Source organism: Sus scrofa, chromosome 13, assembly GCF_000003025.6.
Source record: "Sus scrofa isolate TJ Tabasco breed Duroc chromosome 13, Sscrofa11.1, whole genome shotgun sequence".
Classification (NCBI taxonomy): Eukaryota; Metazoa; Chordata; class Mammalia; order Artiodactyla; family Suidae; genus Sus; species Sus scrofa.
In genome coordinates, this window is record NC_010455.5 from 46,103,479 (window position 1) to 46,128,553 (window position 25,075).

General features: G+C 41.1%; 1 protein-coding gene across 8 annotated transcripts in view; it reads right to left on the reverse strand.

Annotated features, from left to right (window-relative positions):
- Window positions 1–25,075, reverse strand: part of ADAMTS9 (ADAM metallopeptidase with thrombospondin type 1 motif 9) — a 175,486-nt gene that overhangs the window by 69,726 nt on the left and 80,685 nt on the right. For all 8 annotated transcript variants that reach the window (XM_003132298.6, XM_021070781.1, XM_021070780.1 and 5 more), the window contains 9 exons: window positions 24,229–24,439; window positions 23,576–23,740; window positions 21,789–21,953; window positions 18,029–18,148; window positions 15,212–15,316; window positions 14,909–15,076; window positions 12,565–12,834; window positions 6,782–6,943; window positions 4,189–4,365 (listed from right to left, as the gene is read on the reverse strand). In XM_003132298.6, coding sequence (XP_003132346.4) covers window positions 4,189–4,365; window positions 6,782–6,943; window positions 12,565–12,834; window positions 14,909–15,076; window positions 15,212–15,316; window positions 18,029–18,148; window positions 21,789–21,953; window positions 23,576–23,740; window positions 24,229–24,439 — 1,543 coding nt within the window. The remainder of the gene's footprint in view (window positions 1–4,188; window positions 4,366–6,781; window positions 6,944–12,564; window positions 12,835–14,908; window positions 15,077–15,211; window positions 15,317–18,028; window positions 18,149–21,788; window positions 21,954–23,575; window positions 23,741–24,228; window positions 24,440–25,075) is intronic.

A 25,075-nucleotide genomic window follows, 5' to 3' on the forward strand; every position in this document is an offset into this window, starting at 1 on the left:
CTTTCTGACATGTATTGCAGGTGAACAAATAAGAAAATGACAAATGTCATTAAGTCTTTTACAGTTATCCAGACACAAAGAATAAGGTATGATCCAACTAATGCACATTAGGTGAGCTTTTTGCTGTACCTGGCTCCTCTTACATGTTCAGAACCATTTCTCCTAATCACTTGTTTTGTCTTCTGGCTATGCCTTATCATTATCTACAAATTCAATAAATGGAGCATCCATATTTCATAGTTGGGACTCAATGAATCAGGACAACAGTGTGAGAAAAGAAAGAAAAAAACAAACAAAATGTTAAGCCTCATATATTTTTGTTTATATCACTAAGCATTGTTCCCAATTCAGAAATATTTTTTTGAAGTATCCCTTTAAAATACACACTTTAAACTATCCAATTCCACAAAGCTTGCCATTTGGCTACTCAGATTTGGGAGAGGGATGGTACAGGTTGGGGGGGGATTTACAAAATTAAAAATGTGTCTTTTTAAAACCAAAAGAAACATATACATGCATTTCTAAGAACATAACCTATTTGCCTTTACAGTCTGCTGATAAACACTCATTTTTCAACATTGTGTATAAAATTAAATAACATGGAAAAAATAAATATGCTTTATTATATAAACATAGAAATCTGTACTGCTCAAAATATTCAGATAATACTAGGCTTGGCTGCTTAAAATTGTATTCCGAAAGTGGGGTAGTGATATTTACAATCTTTATTTTTGCTAGAGACAGATGTGGTGAGGTGATAAAATACTGATGTCAGGCATTTTCTCTTCCTACCTACAGAAGCTGCAAACTTTAATATGAAAATGAGGTAGACACAAATTCATAAGTTGGTCAGGCAGAAACAAAAGCACAGTTCCTTCGTGAGCTCATAAATTCTCATTATTCGGGTCGACAAGCATTACTCCAAAGCACCTAAAGCAAGGCTCAGAGAACACTTTCAGGCTTGTCATGAGAAACACACACGCCATTTTCACCTAAGGAGACCGGCGGTCTCCAAGACAATCAGCCAGCAGGTCCACCGGGCAATGCAAAATGGAACCATCTTGGAAAGGGGACATCCCACGCCACTTTTTGGCTTTATCTCCAAGCAGCTCACTCTAGAATGCTACCAGTTTTTAACCCATTTCCTTCCACAATTTGACAGGATCGAGCTCTCTTTCCAATTTATCCCTCTAGTCACAGGGTGGGTGCCTGCACTAGGTGAATCTGGGTAAGAACCTTATTTCAAAAAACAAAACGTTACCAAGTCAGAGTGCAAGGACACATGCAAAAGAGACAGAGAAGATGAGGTCGGGTGAGGATGTTTTGCACAATCATGATTCTAAATCACTGGTGACTTGAACAAAGGGCCTTAAAATGGGTACTTGAACCCTACATTCACAGAAGCTTCATTTTATAGTCCTGAAGCCATGCTGACAGGGATTTGGAGTTTCTTTCTTAAATGCTGCTCTTTAGTAACAACTGTTGATCTAGGCTATCTCCATTTTGACCTTGGAAAGGATCTACTCACACAGCAATAGCTGCTTCTCAACACTATCTTCAGTGTGGGAGTACTTGGGAGAAGAAAGCAATACAGCCAGAGGACGGCTAACAGCTACCCTTGGTCTCTAATATATCTAGTTGGCTTTCTCTTGAAAGCAACATGTTAGCACCTCAAATAGACTTTTTGTTGTTAACGTCACTGTCAGTTACAAGGATAAAGCACCATAGAAGTGGCTTTATGGCTATTAACACAATTCACTGAGGTATGCTTCAATTTAGAATTGCTAAAAAACTGTACCAAAGCATCTATCTAAATCAACACAAAAGTAAAATCCAAATACTACAGTTAAGTCTGAAGGCTGCCCTCACACACATAATTTAAGTATGTTACAAATTTAATTAATTACAGATTTAAATAAAATGCTTTTGATTTAATTTAAAAAATCACAATGAAAAGCCTTGTAGAAGTGGCCTTGCTCTCAGGCTGCAGAGGGATTTAAATATATATTTGACTAATAATCATTTTATAAAAGAAGCATTAAAATCATATAGGCAGCAAAAATACTTTAAAAATCCATGCATTGGCTCCTGTGCATTACAGAGCATTTAGAGTCTCTCTCTTTTTTTTTTCCTGTGTGCTTTTCAAAAAACTATGCACAGGTCTAAGAACAATAACTACAATAAGAAAATGTTAAACTCTTTGGTTAAATTAATTAGCAGATCATATTTTAAAATTTACACATTTAAGCTCTTAAAATATCTGTGGGAGAGTGGTGATCCTGTGTGAAAGAAAATTAAGACGTGTTTAGAAAATGTTCAAAAAAGAGGAGTTCCCGTTGTGGCGCAGTGGTTAACGAATCTGACTAGGAACCATGAGGTTGCGGGTTTGATCCCTGCCCTTGCTCAGTGGGTTAACAATCTGGTGTTGCCGTGAGCTGTGGTGTAGGTTGCAGACGCGGCTCAGATCCCGAGTTGCTATGGCTCTGGCGTAGGCTGGCAGCTACAGCTCCGATTCGACCCCTAGCCTGGGAACCTCCATATGCCGCGGGAGCGGCTCAAGAAATGGCAAAAAGACAAAAAAAAAAAAAAAAAAAAAAGAAAATGTTCAAAAAAGAGAATGCAGTGGAAACTAAAATGTATATAATATATATTGTATATTGTATACAATATATAATGTATAGTGTTATATTATTATTATAGTATATATATATACACACACACACACCCTCTGAGGGTCAAATGTTTTTTGGTCAATATTAAAGAAACAGAGCTTTTTAGAGAGCTATTAGACTTTTTGATATGTAACTTCAGTGTGGTGTTTGTGTTGGCTGAGTGAACAGAGTAGAAATATAATGGGTTCAAGAGGGAAAATTTCATGAAAATAATATTTAATAGGTGACTTACGGAGGTTGAAATGTCAGAAGATGTTCCTGACATTCTGAGGTTATTTCTGATCTTTTTTGAAATGTTCATTCTGGAAGAGTGCCAGTATTACAGACAAAACACTGTGAACAACACATCTGAAATGCCCTTGAGTAAAATCTTTAACAGCCCAGCCAAATAGTACCAGTTGAGATGACACTTTAAGTTCTTCCAGATTTCTACCTAATAGAAAGTACATTAATTATACAGCTTGTGTTCAACCTGCAGACACAATCTGCGACATTGAAACCCTTGATTCTTAGAAGCATCAACAGAGATTAACCATGTCAAGTCAGTTAATCGGCTCTTTAGATGGTTTCAGGAATGGTTAAGAATTTTCCTCCGAACCCTATGAAATAAAAAGACTTCTGGATATGACTCACTATAACATGAATTCAGCTTCAGTGCAATTAACGTATTTACAGGAAAGTTTACTCTATTTACATGAAACAACCCTAATGGCTCCATACCTATGGCACAATTTAGCCAAAGTATTGCTTTGACATAGCCAGTCTTTCTGTTTGCCAAGAGCTGCCCTGGAAGTTTGCATAGTATTTACAGTGGCAAACCTGTCTTACAATGTCAGCTAAGAGCAGATCGCAAAGGAAGTCTAGGATCAGAGGAAAAATGGCCTCAAATGGGCTTTGTTTCTTGATAGACGTGAGAGAACATTTCAGATGCCTTGAATGGCATCAAGTCACCGAGTCCACTGTTGGTCTTTGGATGTTTCCCAATGATTTCAATCAGCTTTGTGGGCACAGCCTTCATGGTGCTTGTGTTGAGAGCTGTCCCCGAGTCACAGAGGCAAAGTATAGCCACTGAATCAAAAACTTGCTTTGGCCTTAACAAGCAGGTATCTTCCCGCCGAAGTCAAAACTACCGGCTTCGTAAAGGAAAGAGTATCTGCTTTTAAGTTGTCTACTTAAATCACTTTAGCACTTAATAATGACATGGAGTTATGCCGTGTCTTTAAAAACACACACGCAAATATATACAGTCTAGTTCTAGGAAAGGAAGCTATTTCTTGGCATCGGCACCAGGCCGGTGTGAGGTACGTGTATTCTCTGAAGTCACTTTGGCAATATCATAAAAAAAATTCATTCTGTCGTGGCTCACTATGAAAAGAGTAACAGACTATTTAAAGCACAGTTTCAGGGCTGTCTTGTAAGATCACGGTCTGTCTCAGAGGAGTGCCCCAAACACCTTGGAATTGGGTGTGTTAGTTTAGGTAGTAGGCTTAACAAACATGAACAGTTAAGGCCGTACCGAACTCCAAGGGCCAGTACTCCAAGCAGGGTCTTGAGGACAAGCCTGGGTGTTACACTGCTCTCGATCCGGAGGCTTATCGAGAATTTCACAGCTCAGATCTGGAAACCGTTCCCCGCTGGGCCTCTGACAGACCACAAGCCTTGTTCGCAAGCCTCCGCCACAGAGCTTAGAACACTGGAAGAAGGAAATGGAAGGCAGCAGTTATTTTGTCAGCAAATTTTCTTTTCCTGTAAGAAAAATGTCTTAGCTGGACTCTATGATGGCATCAGGCCAGCTAGGTCTGGATGCAGAATGAAGCCTATTTACCCTAAGTAATATATACAGCAGATGGGAAACTTCTGCCTTCATGGTAGGTACTGTTTACTGAGTGTGTGCGCTTCATCTGCACTAAGTGCTTTTATATTTATTTTCTCATCCAGAGGAGAGTGTTAATTATTTGCCACTTGCTATATATGGGGCAACTGAGATGAAGAGAGGTTAACTTGATCAAGGTCAATGGCCAGAGTCAAGGATAAGGTTACAGCCTCTGAGGTATTCAAAACTAAACATCAAACAAATAAAAATCTAAAAACCAGTCAGTACCAAATAAAGGAAATAAGGACTTAGCTGGTTTTATTTTCTGGCAACCTCTAAGAAGCCGTCATTGACTTTTGGCTCTTCTGTGACTCCAGTCTCCACAGCCCCCGTGACGTTAAAATATTTTACGATATTTCTGCATCTGAGGATAATGACGGCTATCCCCTAGGATGGGTAAACAGTGCAGTGGGAACGCTGGATAAGGTTCTGACTGTCGGCGAGACCCACGCTTCTGAGGCAGGAACAAGCTGTATTTCTTGCATAATCCCAAGGCGCTCGCATCCAGGAACACTGACAGTCTCTCCCCCCCACCCCCCCACAATGCTGTGTCAAGGCCAGATCTCCCACAGAATTTGGAAGGATCTGGTCCGTGCTGACAGCCAGCATCCCGGCAAATGCGTGTACTCGCCTGGCCTCAATCCAGTTACAGAAGCTGAAGCACAGGGCCCCATGGGACAGAACTTCACGAGGAGTTTTGGGAAACTCACAGTACACAAGTCTCCAAACCTGACTTCCCCTTCTGGCCTTTCAGAAAAACCTTGCAGGATGACGTACTCTCAATGAAAAGTCAACAAAACTCTCCATTAGGACTGCCTATGACTACCTGGTTACGTGTATGGGATCATGAAATGTGGGCATGTGATTTCGCTTAGCCAGAAGGGGGGACCAATATGCCCATGCATCTCATCTGTCTTTCACCCTGCTCTTGGTAGGGAGCGGGGTCTCCAAGATGTTAACCCTCATGTTTCATTTTTTAAATGTTAAGAGTCAAGACAGAACAACTCAACAAACTTTAAATACGTGCTCTCCCTGTGGATTCAAGAGTAGAGGGATATGGTCTTTGTTAACTAAACACAAAACAATAAGCATCTGAGTCCTACCCATGATAGTGGTTCAAAGTCCCATTCAATAATAATAGTCTTACCAATGATAATTATTAGCAATAACAATGATTATCCTTATTACAATAGCAGTGAACTTTAATTGAAGGCTATGTGCTGGGCTTTTGACAGACAGATTTCATAAAATAGACATGGATACTGTGAAGTGGGTGTCCTTACTACTCCCATTTACAGGTAACAATACAATAGAGATAGTTGGCAAAGTGATGTTATTTGTTAAAATTACAAAACATTTAAGAGCCATGAGTGGGAACTGGGCCCAGTTTTGTCTGTTCCAAATATCTGACTGCCTTTCAGTGGTCATAGTAGGTGGCTCTTAAAAGGTAACAGCTGAAGAATTTTATTATTTGAGACTACACAGCTAATTATTCACCTCTATGATTAGAATGCATCACCTTTGATAGGAATAACAACTCCTATTCATGATGGCTCCTCAGGGAATTGAAATATTGGGAGACATGATGCCATGGAACCAAGGGTACATTGCATACACCCCAAAAACCATGAAGAACATGGCAACATTTCCAGAGACTAATTTAACACATTTTTTTTCTTTTTATGGCTACACCTGTGGAAAATACAAGTTCCCAGGCCAGGGGTTAAATTGGAGCTGTTGCTGCAGCCTATACCACAGTCATAGCAACACCACATCCGAGATACGTCTGCAACCTGTGTTGCAGCTTATGGCAATGCTGGATCCTTAACCCACTGAGCAAGGCCAGGGATTAAACCCGCATACTCAGAGAGACAACACAGGATTCTTAATCCACTGAGCCACAATAGGAACTCCAGCACATTATTTTCAATCACTTTAAAAGTGTCCGTTAACAATTTAAACAGAGGTTAACAACTTTACCATTTTTCTGTATTTCTTTCTGATTTTTCTCTCCTATGTATTCAAGCTGTTTCTACTTGGTAATAAATGCACTGAAAGAGTCCAGAATTAAGGCAGGTCTCCTAATTAATCTGAAAATCAAGAAGCTTTAACTAGCTCTAGATTCCTTCAAATAAATTCCCTCAAATCAACTATGAACAGTAACACAGTTTGGTGGTTTTTTATTTTTTATTTTTTTTCTTCCCCCAAAGGATGCATAAATGGAGTTGGCTCTCACCTCTCCCCAGCTGCCGTAAGCCCACTGAGGGCAAGGGCCGGATTCACAGGCTCTCTGCTCATCTGGTTTGATTCTCTCCACACAATCATTGGCGGTGTATCCGTTTTCATCCTGACACACAACAACACGCCGCTGGGACCCACCAGCACAGGTACTGGAACACTGAACATAGCAAACATTAGTCAACAGGTTACTCCTCACCTCGCTCTCCATCTCAGGGCCACAAAAGCCACTGGCTGAAAGGTCTGAGACAAATTTGACAGGAGCTGTTCTCAAGTCATCTACAACGGACAGAAAGCAATCCTGAGGACCTCCCTTTCAAGGGGCTGTTTAATGTTCGAGTTTTATCAACACTGGAAGGCAGACACATACCTTCCCCTGTAAGCCTGATAGGTCTCAGTTGGTGTTTAATAAATGCCTCATGAGTGATCATGCCTCCTGATTTCCAAAGCTGTCCTATTTATGGTCCACATCTCTGAGTGGTACAGAGGTGCTGACTGACACCACCGTCTCCTGGGACATTCTTTTCAAAACTGCAAGTGCTTTTTGAGAACCAGGATTTAACTCCCCTTTCAACACAGGGGTCAAATCGCATGCTGAAGGAATTGCTGGTTGTTGAAATTAAGCTTCTCTATATATACACTCCTTCAATTACCCAAGGAAAACATCACAGAATGTCACTTACATATCATTTCTTTGCAGGTAATGTTCTTTTTTCTCTCTTCACAAAAGTGTCTACTTCCGTGGCAAATGGTAGCAAGATCTGTTTTCCTTCTTTATTTTTATTCCCCAATGAACTTGCTTTTATTCCCTATTGACAAACCTCTCTTCAGTGTGCTTTCAGCCTAGCGCTCCCTCTCATGGTTGTCACAGAATTGTGTTTGCCCTTCAGTTGATTTCTTACACAAGCTTCTCATAGTTCTCTTATTTATCTATATCTTGAGTGTTTTCTTCTTTTCCTATGTGTTTGCTAGTACCCTTCACTCTGACCCTTGACTTGGAAAATCTGTTTGTCCATAAAGCAACCATCTAATCCTCCAAGCAAGGCCATTCACATGAATAATCAAGCCTCAAACTGCATTTGCAACATTGTTTTGAGTTTCAGGTTCTGACAGCTGATTTGTGTGCTGTTTAATACCAGCTCAAACCAGTGTTATTTCAAAATAACGCTGCTTGGCTTTTTCCATAAAAAGATGTAAACACATATCTTTTTGGCTTATTGCACTGGACTTCTGCTCAATTTCCCTGCCCATGCTGGTCAAATTGTGAATGATTTTCTAATATACTGAGCTTGACTTTTAAGTATAGAGCAGGAAATAGATTTATGAATTCTGAGAAAATGTTTAGGTAACTTTTGGTTGATAACAATTCTACCCTATTCTCTGAGGGTGTGATATACTTACTCCAAACTTGAAAATATATCTTTTCTACTTTTAAACAGCTTAGTTTTAGAAATACAGAGAACTATTATTTTAATTGGCTTTGCTTGGGGGCCAGAATTGTAAACATTAGGAAGGACCCTCCATATTGCAGATAGGTTTGGTGTGTGTGTGTGAGTGTGTGTGTATATATATATATATATATGTATGTATATTTCAGCCCTTAAATTTTTCCTTTGATAATAAAATCTTATATTATTTGTTGATTTTGTCACCTGTGTTATTGTTCCCCCAAAATGGTAAACTCCTTTGGAGGGGATCAATGTCATACCTGTAGCTATACTAGCTCTCATTGTGCTGGTAATAGTATTTACTGCTTGGTCTGATTAGAGTTTCTGAAAGCAAGAACTCTATAAACCACAGGCGACCCTCCCTTCAATATGGCTGACAGAGCAGGGGAGGACAAGAGATCCAAGGTCAGCTAGTCCACTGGCTGCCCAGTGACCAACCAGATGTTTCCCACTGAGAATCTGACCAAAAGACAGAAAGCGCTCAGTAGGTGGCCAAGCCATTGCACTGCACAGTCTAGAACCTGCACTCCACGTTTCTTTCTTTCTTTCATTCGTTCGTTCATTCTTTCTTTCGTCTTTTTGTCTTTTTAGGGGTGTACCCTCAGCATGTGGAGGTTCCCAGGTTAGGGGTCTAATCGGAGCTGTTGCTGCTGGCCTATGCAGAGCCACAGCAATGCCAGATCCGAGTCTCGTCTGCGACCTACACCACAGCTCAAGCAATGCCGGATCCTTAACCCACTGAGCGAGGCCAGGGATCAAACCTGCAACTTCACGGTTCCTGGTCATATTCATTTCCACTGTGCCACGAAAGGAACTCTTGCACTCCACCTTTCTGAACCCAGTGATGGCCTGGGTCTTTATACTCCAATACATGGGTGAAGTGTTAACACATGATCTTTCTCCAGGTCTAATTTTGCTATTTTTTTGATTAACAGGGATGTTTAGCACCATTCCCATGTTACAGAATTTCACCCTGGACTTCTTCAGTTTAGCAATTTTCCTGTCCTCTTCAGATGACATATTTTCCTAGGTAAACATTCACTGTAATAAACCTTGCACCTATTGTTCACACTGCACAAAACAAGAGAGATGACTGGCTACTAGGGAAACAAGATATGATGGACATCTATTTTTTTTTTTTTTTACCTGCCCCAGACACTTCCCTTTAACACGTGGCAGCTCAATTTTCTTTCTTTTTTTCTTCCCTTTTTATGGGTGTACTTGTAGCATACAGAAGTTCCTGGGCCAGTGGTCAATTCTGAGCCACATCTGCAACTTAGGCTGTAACTTGCAGCAATGCCATATCCTTAACCCACTGACCGAGGCCAGGGATCGAACCTGCATCCTCATGGACACTGTATCAGGTTCTTAACCCACCAAACCACAACAGGAACTCGTGACAGCTCAATTTTCCTTTGAGAAACATTTTCTCTGCCAATTGATGCCACTTTAGTGGGTCTGTCTTTTAAGATTCTATACATTTCCCTGATCAGGCTGAGCCAACTGCACTTTTCTGGAAACTTGAATCCTAAACAGAACAACTCAAGGGTGGTTCAGAGATGAAAAGGGCTCCTTAGGACAGAACCTCCTTAAAGACATTACCCTGTATACACTGTTCCATCTAGATCAGGGATTGGCAAGCCACAGTCTGGGGGCTGAATGTGGCTCTACCAGCTGTTTTTATAAAGTTTTATCAGAACACAACCATATATGCTCACTTGATTATGTTTGTTTATTTGTATTAGGGCTGAACCTACGGCGTATGGAAGTTCCCAGGCTAGGGGCTGAATCGGAGCTGCAGCTGCTGGCCTATACCACAGCTGCCACAGCCATAGCATGGCCACATCTGAGCTGCATCTGTGACCTACACTGCAGCTCATGGCAACTCCAGATCCTTAATCCACTGAGCGAGGCCAGGGATCAAACCCATGTCCTCATGGGTACTAGTAGGGTCCATTACCACTAAGCCACAATGGGAACTCCTGATTATGTACTGCCTAGGCCTGCTTTTGTGCTAGGACAACAGGGCTGGTTAACTGCAGTAGAGACTGTATAGTTCACATAGCTGGAAATATTTTTATCTGGCCTTTTGCAGAAAAAAATTTGCCAACCTCTGCACTAAATCTATGAAGATGCTCTGCTCCCAGTCTCTACTGGGGCTAAATGAACAGTTTTGTTTGTTTTGCTTTCCAGTGAAAGAGCCACTTTCTCCTCTGTCACTTGGAACCAGAGATGCTTAATTAGTAACACATGGTAAACCTCACACAAGGTTCAAGTTTATACAGAAACATGCTGTAAAATGAAGTTCTGATTCCAGAATCTATTGAAAATATTAGATTCCCATTCTCTAGTGTTCACAGTTATCTGCTGCCTTTTCTGCTCTGGAGGGAGCAGAACCAGGCCTCCCCAACCAGGCAGGGATGTGTACACATGCCGATGCCGCACTCTCCTGGGAGCAAGTAAGGCACATCAAGCTGGAGCTGAAAAATCACATTGTCCACCTTCAGCCTCACTTAACTTAGAAAAAATAAAAAAATCCCCAAACAAAAAACAGGCACGGTGAAGAGAAGAATGGTATTGCCCATTGCTGCAAAAAGGTTACCTAATCCTCCCTAATTGGGATCTCTGCCCAAGGGCAGAATCATTCAGTCTTAAAGGAATGCATTATCCACAAATGCAGTCCTCAATAAGAATAGCTTTCAGGGCTCTATTTTTTTTTTTTTTAAGTTTTAGTGCTATCATTAGAATACACACATGTGAGTTGTGAGTTTTTCAACTGGAAAAATCATGGGACACTCAGCGATGACCTCTCTTGATTATCCTTTAATTTCTCACAACCCAAATGTCTTGCAACCCAGGCAAAGGAAGGCTTAAAGAATGAGGTGGTGAAGGTCCCAGGCAACTTGGCAGATGTTCTGCTTACAACCAACACCTGCAGTGTGTGAAAACACTCAGGGGCTATCAGCATTCACAGCAAAGTAAACCTAATTTATGGAAACATAACCATGGTGGGAAACTGACAGGTTCCTTCTAATGCTTTCCAGCCCCCAAATAATTAAACACAGTTGGCAGAACTAGAAGGAAACAAATAGCAAACAATTAAAAAGAAGACTCCCTGAGTGATTAATAAACACCTAACTCCCAGACCTCCCCTACTATCTTACCCCTCTTGTACTTCCTTTAGACATGTACAGGACTCCACAAGATAACTGTTTTTTGGAAAATTATTTAGTTAAAAGTCCTAAAACTTTTGGAGTTCCAGCCATGGTGCAAGGGGTTGTGAATCCAACTGTAGCAGCTTAGGTTACTTTGGAAGTGCAGGTTTGCTCCCCAGCCTGGCACAGTGGATCTGGCATTGCTGCAGCTGAGGCACAGGCTGCAGCGGCAGCTCAGATTTAATTCCTGGCCAGGGAACTTCCATATGCTGTGGGTGAGGTCATAAAATTAAAAAAAAAAAATTAAAAACTTTCCATAGCATATTTTTCCTCTGAACATGAAATATTGTTTGTCAGGTTCTTCCTAATTTGAAAGACAAAGATAATGATGCTAATAAATATAATCATTGATATTTAATAAATTCTCAGAACCCTGTGGCAGACAGAGTGTAAAACAATTTATTTGCATCACTGCTTTTCTTAATAACAACCCAGGAAATCTGGAATTATCATTAACTTTGTTTTACAGATGAGGAAACTGAGGCTAAGAGGGGAGAGGAGAACTGTTGGAGACCCCAGACTTTGAAAAGTGCAAGTCCTCGGATCAAACAGAGGCACCTTCCTTCAAAGTCTGTGCTGATAACCACTAAATTATGGTATCGTCCCTCTAAGCACAGATTTTACCCAGATTAGTGTTTTCTTTCCCAATCCAGAACAACGATCTACTACTACACATGGTATAGCAACTGGGCCATTCAAGACGACAGGTATCTATCTGGCAAAGAGCATGCAGGAAAATGACTTTTTCATTTTCCTGAAGAGCATTCAGGAAAAACTCCCTTTCAGAAAAGTTCTTCTGTCCTTTCAAGTCTCCTTCAGGTGGAAGCTGCTCACCACCTTCAGGATCAATCATCATGACCTTCATGGTCCCTTCCAGGATGCCATCTGATGGAGCTGTTCAGGAGCGGCCCCCGCCTGCTCCACCCAGTTAAGGCAGCTCAGAGATGTCTGCAGATCCTCTCAATGGCCATTGACCCCAACAAATGAAAATGCACAACATCCATCCCTCCTGAGATAAAAAAAACGCTCCAAAGGTGTTCCTAATTTGTCTCCTCCAGATGCTACCTCAAGTGAAAGGGGAGAAAGCAGATTCAGGAAAGACTTGAGGGAATACTCACGGCTCCCCAGGGACCTGTCCTCCACTGGTTTCCTCCGAGCACGTGGGTGCGGCTGGGGCTGATGCTCCTGGGGCGATAATCCTCATTTTGGAAAGGGTGCTGAGCGAGGCCACCATCCGGGGTCCGTTGAGGGCATGGTGACATGGAACAGTCTTGGTCGGTTTCCGGGATATGATCTGGGTCACACTCGCTTTGATCAATCACATGGTCGCTGTAGTTGACACAGACCACTTGCCGGGTCGCCCTACCTTGCCCACACGTTGCGGAGCACTACATTGGAGGTTCAGAAGAAGAGAGGGTGGGTCACGTGCATGTGTATTTTCTGTAAGCGGCCCAACCCTCAGCCAGTCGGTCAGCCCAAAAACCTTGGCAGCACCCTCTTGTCTCATCCCATTTCTTTCCACCCCATGGCTGGTTCATGGAGAAACCCTGTTGGCTTGGTATTCAAAGTATATCCCCAATCAACCACTTCTCACTATCATCTTCTGAATTCAAGCCATCACCTTCCTTTGCCAGGACTATTGTAATAATGGCCTTTCAGCAGGGATCCTGCTTGGAATCTTGATGCATTTCCATTCCCTTACCCCACCCCCAGTCTCCTGTCCACATGTCACAAACTGTGAGCCTGGCAAACAAAAGTCAGATCATGTCATTCATCTAGTGACTTCCCAATTCCCTCTGAATAATGTCCAAAGTCCTTACCCTGACCCAGAAGGCCCTTCATGATGTGGCCGCTGGGAGCTCTTTGACACATTTCATCACTCTCCACACACTGCACTCCAGCCCCACTGGCCTTATGGATGCTCTCTGAGCAGGCCAAGAACATCTCCCACTCAGGGTTTTCACAGCACCTGCTCCACCTTCTATGTACAACATGGATATTTGCATGGCTCACTCCTTCACTCCATTCAAGCACTGCCCAATGCAATGTGGAGCCTTTTCTGACCATCTTGTATAAAAGCACATCTCTTCTTTCTCACTGCCATTACTCTGCTTGACCTTTGCTTTAGTAATTATCAATATTTGGTATATTATATATTTCTTTCTTTTTTCTTTTTTTTGCCTTTTTTGTAAGGCTGCACCTGTGGCATATGGAGGTTCCCAGGCTAAGGGTAAAATCGGAGTACACCACAGCCACAGCAACACAGGATCTGAGCCACATCTGTGAACTACACCACAGCTCATGGTAATGCCAAATCCTTAACCCACTGAGTGATGCCAGGGATCAAACTTGGTCCTCATGGATGCTAGTCAGATTCGTTTCCAGTGAGCCACGACGGGGACGCCTATGTTTATTTCTTTATTTGCTCACTGACTATAATTTTGACAAAGGAAAGGACAGTATTATTTTTCGGTCACTGCTCTAAGTAAGTTTTTCAAATATTGGTGAGTAGATAGACATATCTGATAGATGGATGTATGTATGGGTGTAGGTAATATGTTTTGAAGCTCAGGGCGTGAAAGTGAGATTATTTACCATTTATTGGGAACCTCCTTCGTGCTAAGCATTTAACAGATATAATCTCACACAATCCTGACAACAAATAGAGAGTAGGTATTCCTTATGGCCTTTTCAAGAGCAAAAGAACCTGAGGTTCAAGGTTTTACACCAGACTGCTCAGGGTCATGCAGCCAGTGAATGTCAAGGTCTGGATTTTTATACAGCTCTCTTTGAATCCATCCCTCAAGTTTCCTATCTGTATCATGGTATTTATTAAGATATTCATCTGCATTCTCTTCACCTATCCTAAGCTCTGTATTTCCTACCCTGGGGACTTTTTGCAAGGCAGGAAGCAAAATTTACCTGAAGACAAAGGACTTTTTATGATGCAAAGTCCACGGATGGTACTTGGTGTGGACCTGGGCATAGGAGTGCTTCGGCATAGGAGGCCATGTCCCCAGCACTGCATGAGGATCCCCCACTTCCCACTCTTGGCAAGGAAGCCAGAGGCACTGGACTTTAAGTGACCAGAGGATGCAGGAGGCATCCAGATTCAAGATAAGAGGCCCTTTTCCAACTCCCATACTTCTCTCTGCCACTTCTGACACTTTCCAAACCCACTACATTCTGATGTGACTTGGCTCAATTAAGACTGGATTTTCCAATCAGCCCAACAGGATGTGGGCTTAAGCAGACTATAAGTTGATTTACACATTTTTTAAAGCCATACATTTCTTGATGTATGGCTAAGATTCCTACCAGCTGCACATACATGGAGAAGAACAACTCGCGAACTAAGTCCAGTTCTAACACAGTACCCAGTGGCCTTTGGGATGCATGGCTAATCATCTTCCTTAAAGCTGCCCTGGTCCTTGCCCAATTCCAAGGAATTCACTTGCTTACAGGGCTCCAGTCCATAGCCTTCCACTGCCCACAGGGGGTCACTGAACATTCCTCCTTTGCCACCGGTCTAGGCAGGGTCGCACAGGCACTCTCATCAGCCACAGAGCCGTCCTCGTCCCGACAGCTGACATATCTCATCCGGGTACCCTTTCCACAGGTGGCTGAGCACTGGGTGTTGGAGTAAAAGGGTGCAGAAATATTATTTGAAAAGGTCACTCACTGGATAGAAACCCATTTTCTAAAATCATGTCGGAGAACACCTGCCTCCCCTCCCACCCTCTCTTCTTCCATTCTACTTCTTACTGGAGTCCAAGACCCAAATCGCCACTGGGTCCTTGGAGCACTGTGCGTGCTTCTCCTTGGTTCTGGGGCAGCTGGGGGAGGGTGACAAGATGGCAATTCACAGTCCTAGATGTGAGATGAGAAGAAAAAGCCAAAGTCAGTCAATGCACACATTACTGGTCATGGTATATACAAATATAAGGACTAAAAATTCTAGAGCTCTTAGTCCTTATATTTGTATGATTTGGGGCAAGGCACATGACATCTCTCAGCCCCAGTGGCAATTCAATTGCAAACTGGGTTGTGATCTGAGTCACTTCGTGGGTGTCTTTATACACAGCAGGGATCTACTGTATGATTTTTAAAACTGTTAATGTGAAAAGACATTTTAAAATGGCCCATAATTTAGGAAAGAACGGAATACCCTTTAAAATTATTGTTAATTAAAAAAAAAAAAAACTATGAAGGCCAAATTCTGTTCCTACAGTAAAATCATCTGTATGTAGATAAGAGTCTCAGATTTGCAAATAGGAAAACAGTAGTACACATGTGCTTGTGATCATTCTCAGCCTCAGTGGCTGGCAAATACTCTTTGATTAAATATATATCTGTTAAATGACCAAGATGTACTGGGCAGGGTGCAAAGTACTGGAGGCTCAGCACTGAACTGACTATAGGAGGCTTACCAACTGAACGGGAAATTCTGCTACTTGGCTCCAGACCTTGCCTATTATTCTGCCAGGGGTTCAAAGAAAGGCATTGAGAATGTGTCACATAGTGAACACTTTATCCACGTGCTACAACTGTGGGAGCTGCCCTGTAGTCAGCATGGATATTATGGAATGACTTAGAAATGTGCAGTTTGAATCTCTGGGAGTCGCCAAGTCCTGCCTTCCTGATTGTTAAGATGTAGTAGCTAACACTTCCCAGGCATTTATCATGTAGTGGGTGAGAACATTTCAATAAAGTAATAAAAATAAAGATGAGACAAGTCACAAATGGTGTTTGGTTAACTGATCAGAGATGACAGCACGAACAACACTGCCATATTCATTTACTTTTTTGAGACTCTTCATCCATCAACAACACATGTTGCAAAGTAGCAGACTGAGGGTGTTCAGAGCCAATGCAGTGCAGTGGCCAGATGGGGCCTCAGAGTGTGAGTTCTGGACATGGTCTATGTTTGGGTTCCACCTTCTACAGTTAGCAAAGCTGATCGGCAAACCCAAGTCTTCTCTTTACACATTCTCCTTACATAATTGATGCCAAAAGCAAGGTCCACATAGAATAGTGTGCTGGTGAATGATTATTAATTAGGTCTCTTTAAGAAACGAGGTGTGCTTATGTGTGTTTGCAGATGTGATATATATACACACATATATATATTACACGAAAATATGCAAATATGTGTGTGTGTTTATATATACATGCTTTTTTTTTTTTTTTAATAGGGCCACACTTGTGGCATATGGAAGTTCCCAGGCTAGGGGTCAAATCAGAGCTACAGCTGCTGGCCTACACCAGAGCTCACAGCAACACCAGATCCTTAACCCACTGAGCAAGGCCAGGGATTGAACCCACATTCTCATGGATACTAGTTAGGCTTGTTACCACTGAGCCACAATGGGAACTTCCTATATATGATTGTTTATAAGTTTTTCTGATACCAAGAATGCATAACATAAAATTTATAAATAAGAGTAAAATAGACAATTCTTTATTTTAAGTTTCATAGAGCCAATTGATTCTCACAGAATACTTTTGTTGAACTCTTCGATCTGTGGCCAAACTATGGTTGTAATTCCTGGACAAGTGTGGCTCTGGTGTGAATGTTAGTTGATATTTTGTTTATGTTTAAAAGTACAGTGAAAGAGAAATAAGAAGATGGATGTTAGAACGGCACTCACTCACCAATGACATGAACGACTTCTCTGCAGAACCAAAAAATAAATTTCAAATACCAGGACAGTATTTCCTTAATTTTTTGTATTCTTTACAGTATAACGACTGTAGACACAAGACTTTCTAAAGTTTAATCTGCATTATTAACATCTGCTCCATCACTTTTTAGTCTAAAAAAATCAATACAAGAAACTCTGAATTATAGCATCTGCTGATTTCTCTAGTGTAAATACTCTCCCATAGCCAATTTCTTTTTTTTTTTTTTTTTTTTTTTTTGCTTTTTAGGGCTGTACCCGCAGCATAAGTAGGTTCCCAGGCTAGGGGTCTAATTGGAGCTGGCCTATGCCATAGCCACAGAAATGTCAGATCTGAGCCATGTCTGCCACCTACACCACAGCTGACAGCAATGCCAGATCCTTAACCACTGAATGAGGCCAGGGATTGAACCCATGTCCTCAGGAACACTATGTTGGTTTTAATGCACTGAGCCACAATGGGAAATCTTGGGAGGTTTATATTTTTAATTTTTAATAATGGCTGTATTTAACAACCACCTTGCAACATTTCTGAAAATTTACTACTCATCGCTTGTGAGTTGGAACAAGCCAGCTCCAGGACATGCCTAACCCTACACTGAAATCATTAAAAAAAAAAAAATCTGAATTCAAGAAAACCAGTTCAAAAAGTCAACCTTTGCCATCTCATAAGAATAAGAATCAGACCTACATACAATTCAAATAAGCAGAGAAGAATAAAACCTGGTACTTCAAAATATGAGATCCAGAATTTAACAAGTAGGTCAGTCCAGAACAATTTAGCTAATCTACTGTTTCCTCTACTTACCTATGAAAGGACTTCAATTTTGACTGTGCCACTGGGAAGTTTTGGCATCTTAGTGCCCAAAGACAATCAATGATTTGAATAAAGGAAACTAACCTGGGTATCAGTTGGTCTAGTTGCTGCATTGCAGTCATTGTCATCCACCACTGACATGTAAGTCCCAATGATGCATTTCACTGCTCTTAGTTGGTATCCCTGTCCACAAGTGACACTGCACTGGGGGAAAGAAATAAAACAAAACAGATATACAATCCAGCAATCCTCCCATTGGAATTTTATTTGTAGGAGTTCAATAACTGTGAACCCATGGAAGGAGGGGGGTGACTTTCAATCATTTTACATCTTTCATATTATACCTAGCAGAGTGCTGTGGCTAAAATACCGTATTTGACCTCTGGAAATTTTTCTTAAAGAAATAATCAGAGTTTGCATGAATATTTTTGTATAAGAATGGTCTTTGCAATACTATTTACAAAAGGCAAAATATTAGAAACCACCCAAATAGGTAAGAATCAAAAGTCAATTAAATGTGCTATGGCAAACAGATCATAAAGAAAACAATGTAGCCACCAAAAGGCTAAATGTTAGATTTTAAAAGCAGTCTGAAAAACAATAAGGAGAGAGAGTGATGTCATCGAAATGACAGATTAGGAAACTCCAAGAATTAATCCCTCCACTGAAGCAACTATTAAGCTGGCAAAAACTAGCAGGATCAGTTTTTTTTTTTCTTTTTGAACTCAAATTTAATCAAGCACAGTAACTAGGTGAGTGCTTACTGTCAAATTTCAATAAGAAAGTGTTGTGACATTTTTGCTTACCCCCAACCATAATACACATTCCTCTCAAATGCACATGGATCATTCCCTAGTATAGGTCATATACTAGGCCACAAAATAAGTATCAATAAATTTTAAAACACTGAGAACAAAGTATTGTCTCTGGCCACAGTGGAGTGAAACTAAAAAGCAATACTGAGAAAAACTGAAAAATTCACAAATATCTTCAAATTAAACATCACAGTCTTAAATAACCAGTAGGTCAAAGAGGAAATCAGAAAGGAAATTAGGAGGTACTTTCAGATTAATGGAAACGCAAATAAAACATAAATTTATGTTTTAATAACTATAAAATGCAGCAAAAGCAGTGCTAAGAGGGAAATTTATGTCTATAAACACCTATATCATTAAAAAAGAAAGCTCTATAATCAATAATCTTTTATTATTGTTTTCTTTTTTTAGGGCCACACCTACAGCACATGGAAGCACCTAGGCTAGGGGTTGAATTGCAGCTGTAGCTGCCAGCCTATGCCACAGGCCAGGTGCAGCAAATGCTGAATCCAAGCTGCATCTGCAACCTACATCATAGCTTGTGGCAATGGTGGATCCTTAACCACTGAGCAAGGCCAGAGATTGAATACGCATCCTCATGGGCACCATGTTAAGTTCCACTGAACCACAGTGGGAACTCCTGAAATCAGTAATCTAACTTTACACCTTAAGCAACTAGAAAAAGAAGAGCAGATTAAACTCAAAACTAGCAGAATGAAAAAAAAAAAAAAGACTTGAATAGAAAAACAACAGAATAAATAAAATTATAAGTTTGCTCTTTAAAAATATCAACAACATTTATAAACATTTACTGAGACTGACCAAAAAGAGAAAGAGAGAAGATGCAAATAACTAAAATCAGAAATGAAAATAAGTACATCATTCCTGACCCTATAGAAATAAAAAAGGGTAATGAGAGGACTGTGAACAATTATAGGCCAGTATATTACACAATCTAGATAAAACACACACATTTCCAAACATAACACAAATTACCTAGAAACACACAAATCACAAAATCTGACTTAAGAAGAAACAAAATTTGAATAGACCTACAAGAAGTAAAAAGACTGACTCAGTAATCAAAGACCTCTTAATACAGAAAAGTCTAAGACCAAATGGCTTCACTGGCTGTGTTCTACCAAATATTTATAGAAAAATTAAGCACTATTCCTAATAGCCAGAAGGTGCAAGAAATTCAAATGTCTTAGAAGGATGAACGGACAAATATATCCATATGTGGACTATTACGCAGCCATAAAAGGGGTGAAATACAGATGTGTGCTACCACATGGATTACCTTTAAAAATATTATGTTGGATAAAAGTAACCAGAGTCCCATGTTGTCATGATTCCATTTGTATGAAATATTTAGAAAAAGTAAATCCATGGAAGTAGAAAACAGATTGTTGGCTATAGGATTCAAGGGGAAATGGGAAGAAATAGGTAATGTAATGACAGCTTAATGGGTGTTTAGGGTGACAAAAATATTGTGGAATTAGAAGTGGTGGTTGCGCAATATTATGACTGTACTAAATGTCACTGATTTGTTCACCATAAAATGGTTAATTTTGCTATGCAAGTTTTACTTTAACAAAAATTGACCAAGTACAATCTAATATTAGTTCTTAAAACATAAGAAGAAAATCATAAATGTATTAACTTTGCAGTGTAGAGTTAATAATGTGATTTTCTTCTTTTTGTTAAATAAGGAGTATGAGATTAACAGATACACACCACTACATTTAAGATAGATAAATAACAAGGATTTACTGTATAGCACAGGGAACTATATTCATATCTTGTCATAACCTACAAAGGGAAATAATCAGAAAAAAATAGATATATGAAATTGAATCCCTTTGCTGTATAGCAGAACTAACACAACATTGTAAATCAACTATACTTCAATTTAAAAAAATTGGAAAAAACAGTCCTGTTAGTTCTAAAAGATGTTATATTCAAATCATAGCAGTAACCCTGAGGTGTGTTCTCCTCCTGTTACTATTCACAAGAGTTATGCAGATGTAGACAAAAAGGAGGCAAGATCTGAAGGGTTAAGTGAACCCCCCACCCCTGTTTACTCAGCGTAATCAAACACGATTAACCATTCTGAGTGAGGATGCTGTATAATGGGAAGGAGTCAGAAGGGCACTGGTGTTAAAGACAGAAATTGTCAGGGGGCAGTAATAAAGCTGCTCGCATTCACTGTACACAGGTTGGAAATGAAGACATAAGCTAGAAGGCTAAAGAGGCTGTGGCTCTTGCTGGATAGGGTAAAGGGAGAGTCATTCTTTAAAGAGATTACATAAGTGACAGCAAACAGCTGCCCTGCTTCTCTTGGGAACTTGGAGTGCTACTTAAATAGTACCGGGAATGCTTTTGCTTCTATATTAGGAAGGCTTCAACTCCAAGAGTAGTGGCTTCTCAGATGCAAGCCCAAGGGAGACTTTCACTCTTTCCTTTAAGAACTGTTCAAGTCGCTGTGGAACCTCCACTGGGGGGTTGGAAAAGATTCTTTCAAAGACAGACGATTTCCGTGACTTCTGATCTAATTAATTCTGTTTGAAGAGTCTGACTTATTTACAAGAGGTGAGCTTAGGGATCACGACACTGCAAGCCAAAATATCCTTGCCAAATCCCCAGTCCAGACCCTTCTGCCAAAGACGCTGGCGCTGGATCACATTCTGTAACAGACCCACAGCCACACGCTGGTAGATAACATCAGCCAGACATGAGATCTGTTGTGAATTTGTTCAAATGTGCGTGTGCTCAAGCTAAGGTTTTAACCCAAGGGTGAAGGCACGCACGTGGGTCTGGAAAGGGAATAATTAGCTCCAGGAGGGCAAGCAGCAACCCTCAGAAGTGGGGCAAAATGGTTGCAGAGTTGCTAGCACTTGGCGCCATGGAGGTACCTTTGCAAGCCACATGCCATAGGGGTTAAATCCCTGCTTCTGGAATGTCCCTCAACGAGCCTACTCCAGATAAGAAGGAAAGAATGTAGTTAAGAATGTTATCATTCAAAATACCTGTCCCCAGGGACCCGCCTGCCAGGACGCACATTCTGGCTGCTGACAGGTCTGCATGGAGGTTGGCTTGGTCTCAGGGTCACAGATCCTATCATTTAATCGATCTTCACCAAACTGACACCAGACTTGGCGGTGCTTATGCCCTTTTCCGCAGGTGACCAGGCACTGTAATAAAAGATACAGTCAGTCAGGGTCATTTCTGAACAATTCACTGTGGTTCCCAGGGCTGAGTAACTGATTTAGCAGGACTGAGGTAGGTTCTTTTCCCACAGCAATCCCTCTCTCTCCTTGCAATTGGTAAATACTTCAAGGCTCATGCTTTTCACGCCTTCACTCCTTCATTCATTCTGTCTTTAACCAGGATCTGGGCCAGTTTCAAGCACAGAATAAATTCAACAGTATCATGCTCTGAAATCCTGAAACACAGCCTTCATGGTTTGATAGCATAGGCATGAAAGGCATGGGAATTTATGAGTCAGACTAACCTGGGATTGACTGGTTGATTGATTGAGTGAGTGATTTTTGCTTTTTAGGGGCCCAACACTCTTGGCATATGGATGTTCCCAGGCTAGAGGTCAAATTGGAGCTATAGCTGCCTGCTTACACTATAGCCAGGGCAATGCTGTACCTGCGACCTATACCACAGTTCACAGCAACACCGGATCCCGACATACTGAGTGAGGCCAGGGATTGAACCTGCATCCTCATGGATACTAGTTGGACTTATTTCCACTGAGCCACAGTGTAAAATCCCAAGCTTAAAAGTTTTTGCACAGCAAAGGAAACCACTGACAAAGTGAAAAGACAACCTATGGGATAGGAGAAAACATTTGCAAATGATGTGACCAACAAGGGGTAAATATTTGAAATATACAAACAACGCACAACTCAATATAAAATAACCAAACAACCCAATCAAAAAATGGGCATAAGACCATGTCTACAAAAGGCAAGAAAGAGGCACTACTTTCTCTCTCTTGCTGGCTGAGGCCACCTGTGCCAAAATGGAGGGTTTGCCATTTGCCTCATCAGGTAAGGACAGTCAAGGCGTCAGTCTGGAATACTCAGCCTGGTCCTTTCGCTTTTCCTCAGGTTTTCCACCATCAACGGGATGAGTAATCAAATGGTCACTCACTGAGGTCCAATTCTCTTATTTCAAAGATAAAAGAATTGGAGAACCTCATTTTTTGACTTCAGATCTGAGCCAGAGCAGCTCTATAATTAATAAGGCCCCAATTTCCTTCATAGCAACTTTGCCAGGGATCAAAGAGGAAGGTAAGTGAGGAACTAGAACTTTAAAAATCACCAACAGACGTGTTCCCGTCGTGGCTCAGCGGGCAACGAATCTGACTAGCATCCATGAGGATGCAGATTCCATCCCTGGCCTTGCTCAGTGGGTTAAGGATCCAGTGTTGCCCTGAGCTGTGGTGTAGGTCACAAACACAGCTCAGATCCTGCATTGCTGTGGCTGTGGCACAGGCTGGCAGCTACAGCTCTGATTCGCCTCCTAGCCTAGGAACCTCCATATGCTGTAGATATGGCCCTAAAAAGCCAAAAAAAAAAAAAAAAAAAAAAGTCATCAACAGAAGCTCCCATGATGACTCTGAGGTTTCCAGTGGACCAGTCAGGTTCATTACGACAGACATGGGGCAGGTGGAAGGCTGGAGTTGTTTCCTCAAGGGGAGGTGGAAGAAAGGTACAGCTGGTTTAGCCTTGAACTAACCTGGGGAGGCTCAGAACTGAGTATCACAGATGACCCGGGGAAAACAAGAGCCCTCCCATCTCACCTCTGACCAGTGTCCCGATTTCCACTGTGGACAAGAGAATTCATTACACCTCTGAACGGTGACTTTCTCTTGATGTGTGCATTTGCTGTCATCCAGTACATCATTACGGGTGTTGACACAAATAGCCCTTCTCCTCTGGGTTCCACCATCACAGCTTTTAGAACACTGAAAGGAAAGAAAAATAAATAAATAAAACCTGTTGCTAACTCTCTCATCAAGCATGCTTAAGACACTGGCTAGGCTAGCTTGTCTCTTCCAATCCTTAAGAAATAACCAACCAACAAACCCTGGTCAATTCCACTTGTTACTTGAGGTGTATCTGTTCATATCATTAATTTATTTACCAGGTTTATACTGAGTCTTTATTAGCAAACAGGCATAGGAAAACAAAGCAGGAAATGGCCTGTGGGGTGTGAAAAAAGTGACTGGTTGAGTTGTTCCATCACTCCCAATTTTCTACCTGCCATGCCCAAGCCAGACATTACAAATGGATCATGGCACCATTTTCTTCAGTTTTAATGGGGGGGGGAAGGCATTATAAATCAATCATGGTACTCTAAATGGGGTTTCTCAGTGCAGCCCTGCAAGGCTGATCATCAACTAATTAGACTTAGTGCTCAAGAAGAAGGCTCTCTGAGTGAAAAGCAACTTACTTCAGTCCAAGCAGAATAGCGCCAGCCACCTGTGTTGCATTCTCCTGAACATTTTTCCCGGTTGCTTGGTTTGGGGTGACCACTGCAAAAACTGTCATCAATCTTCTCAGTCTTCCCATCTAACCTGCTGTATTTGGCACAGTAGATGTCTAAGGTGCGGTAACCCAAGCCACACTGGGCACTACATTCACTCCTGCTGGCCACGTGCCACCTACACATAAGGGAGAAACCAACATTTCTCTTAAATATATGTCTTATCTAGGCTCAGCAGTTGGAAGAGTTGAGTTCTATTTTCTTTCTTAACTAAAATCCCATGAAACCCAAAGCCACAGTCACTGAAATCCAATTTTAAACCAACACATCCATGTATTTTTTATGGCTGCCGATGTACATGGAAGTCAGAGTGACAGTCAGATCTATCTCTGTGAAGATTCTCCCTGATACAGTCAATCTGAATTCAAGCAACCAAAAATAAAAAACATTGGAATTCAACAGAGCAAAAAAAGCAATTTTATATTTAAAAGGTTCGTGCAACCCAGCTTTTGATTTATCAAGTAGGTTGCTTTAACAAAGAACCACTGTTGGAAACACTCCCTAGGAAGTCTCCTTTATGTGTGCCTTTGCTGGAAAATGCTCAATAAACACTCTGTGAATTAATGAAGGAATGGATCATTTGGACTATAATTATGAATTTCATGTATGCTAAACAGTATATACATTATCTGTGAAAAGACGAGAAGTTCCTTGAAGACATGTATCATAGTCTGTATAAATCCCTTGTTAAAAAGACTAATTTTTTGGAGTTCCTGCTGTGGCTCAGTGGTTAACAAATCCACTAGGAACCATG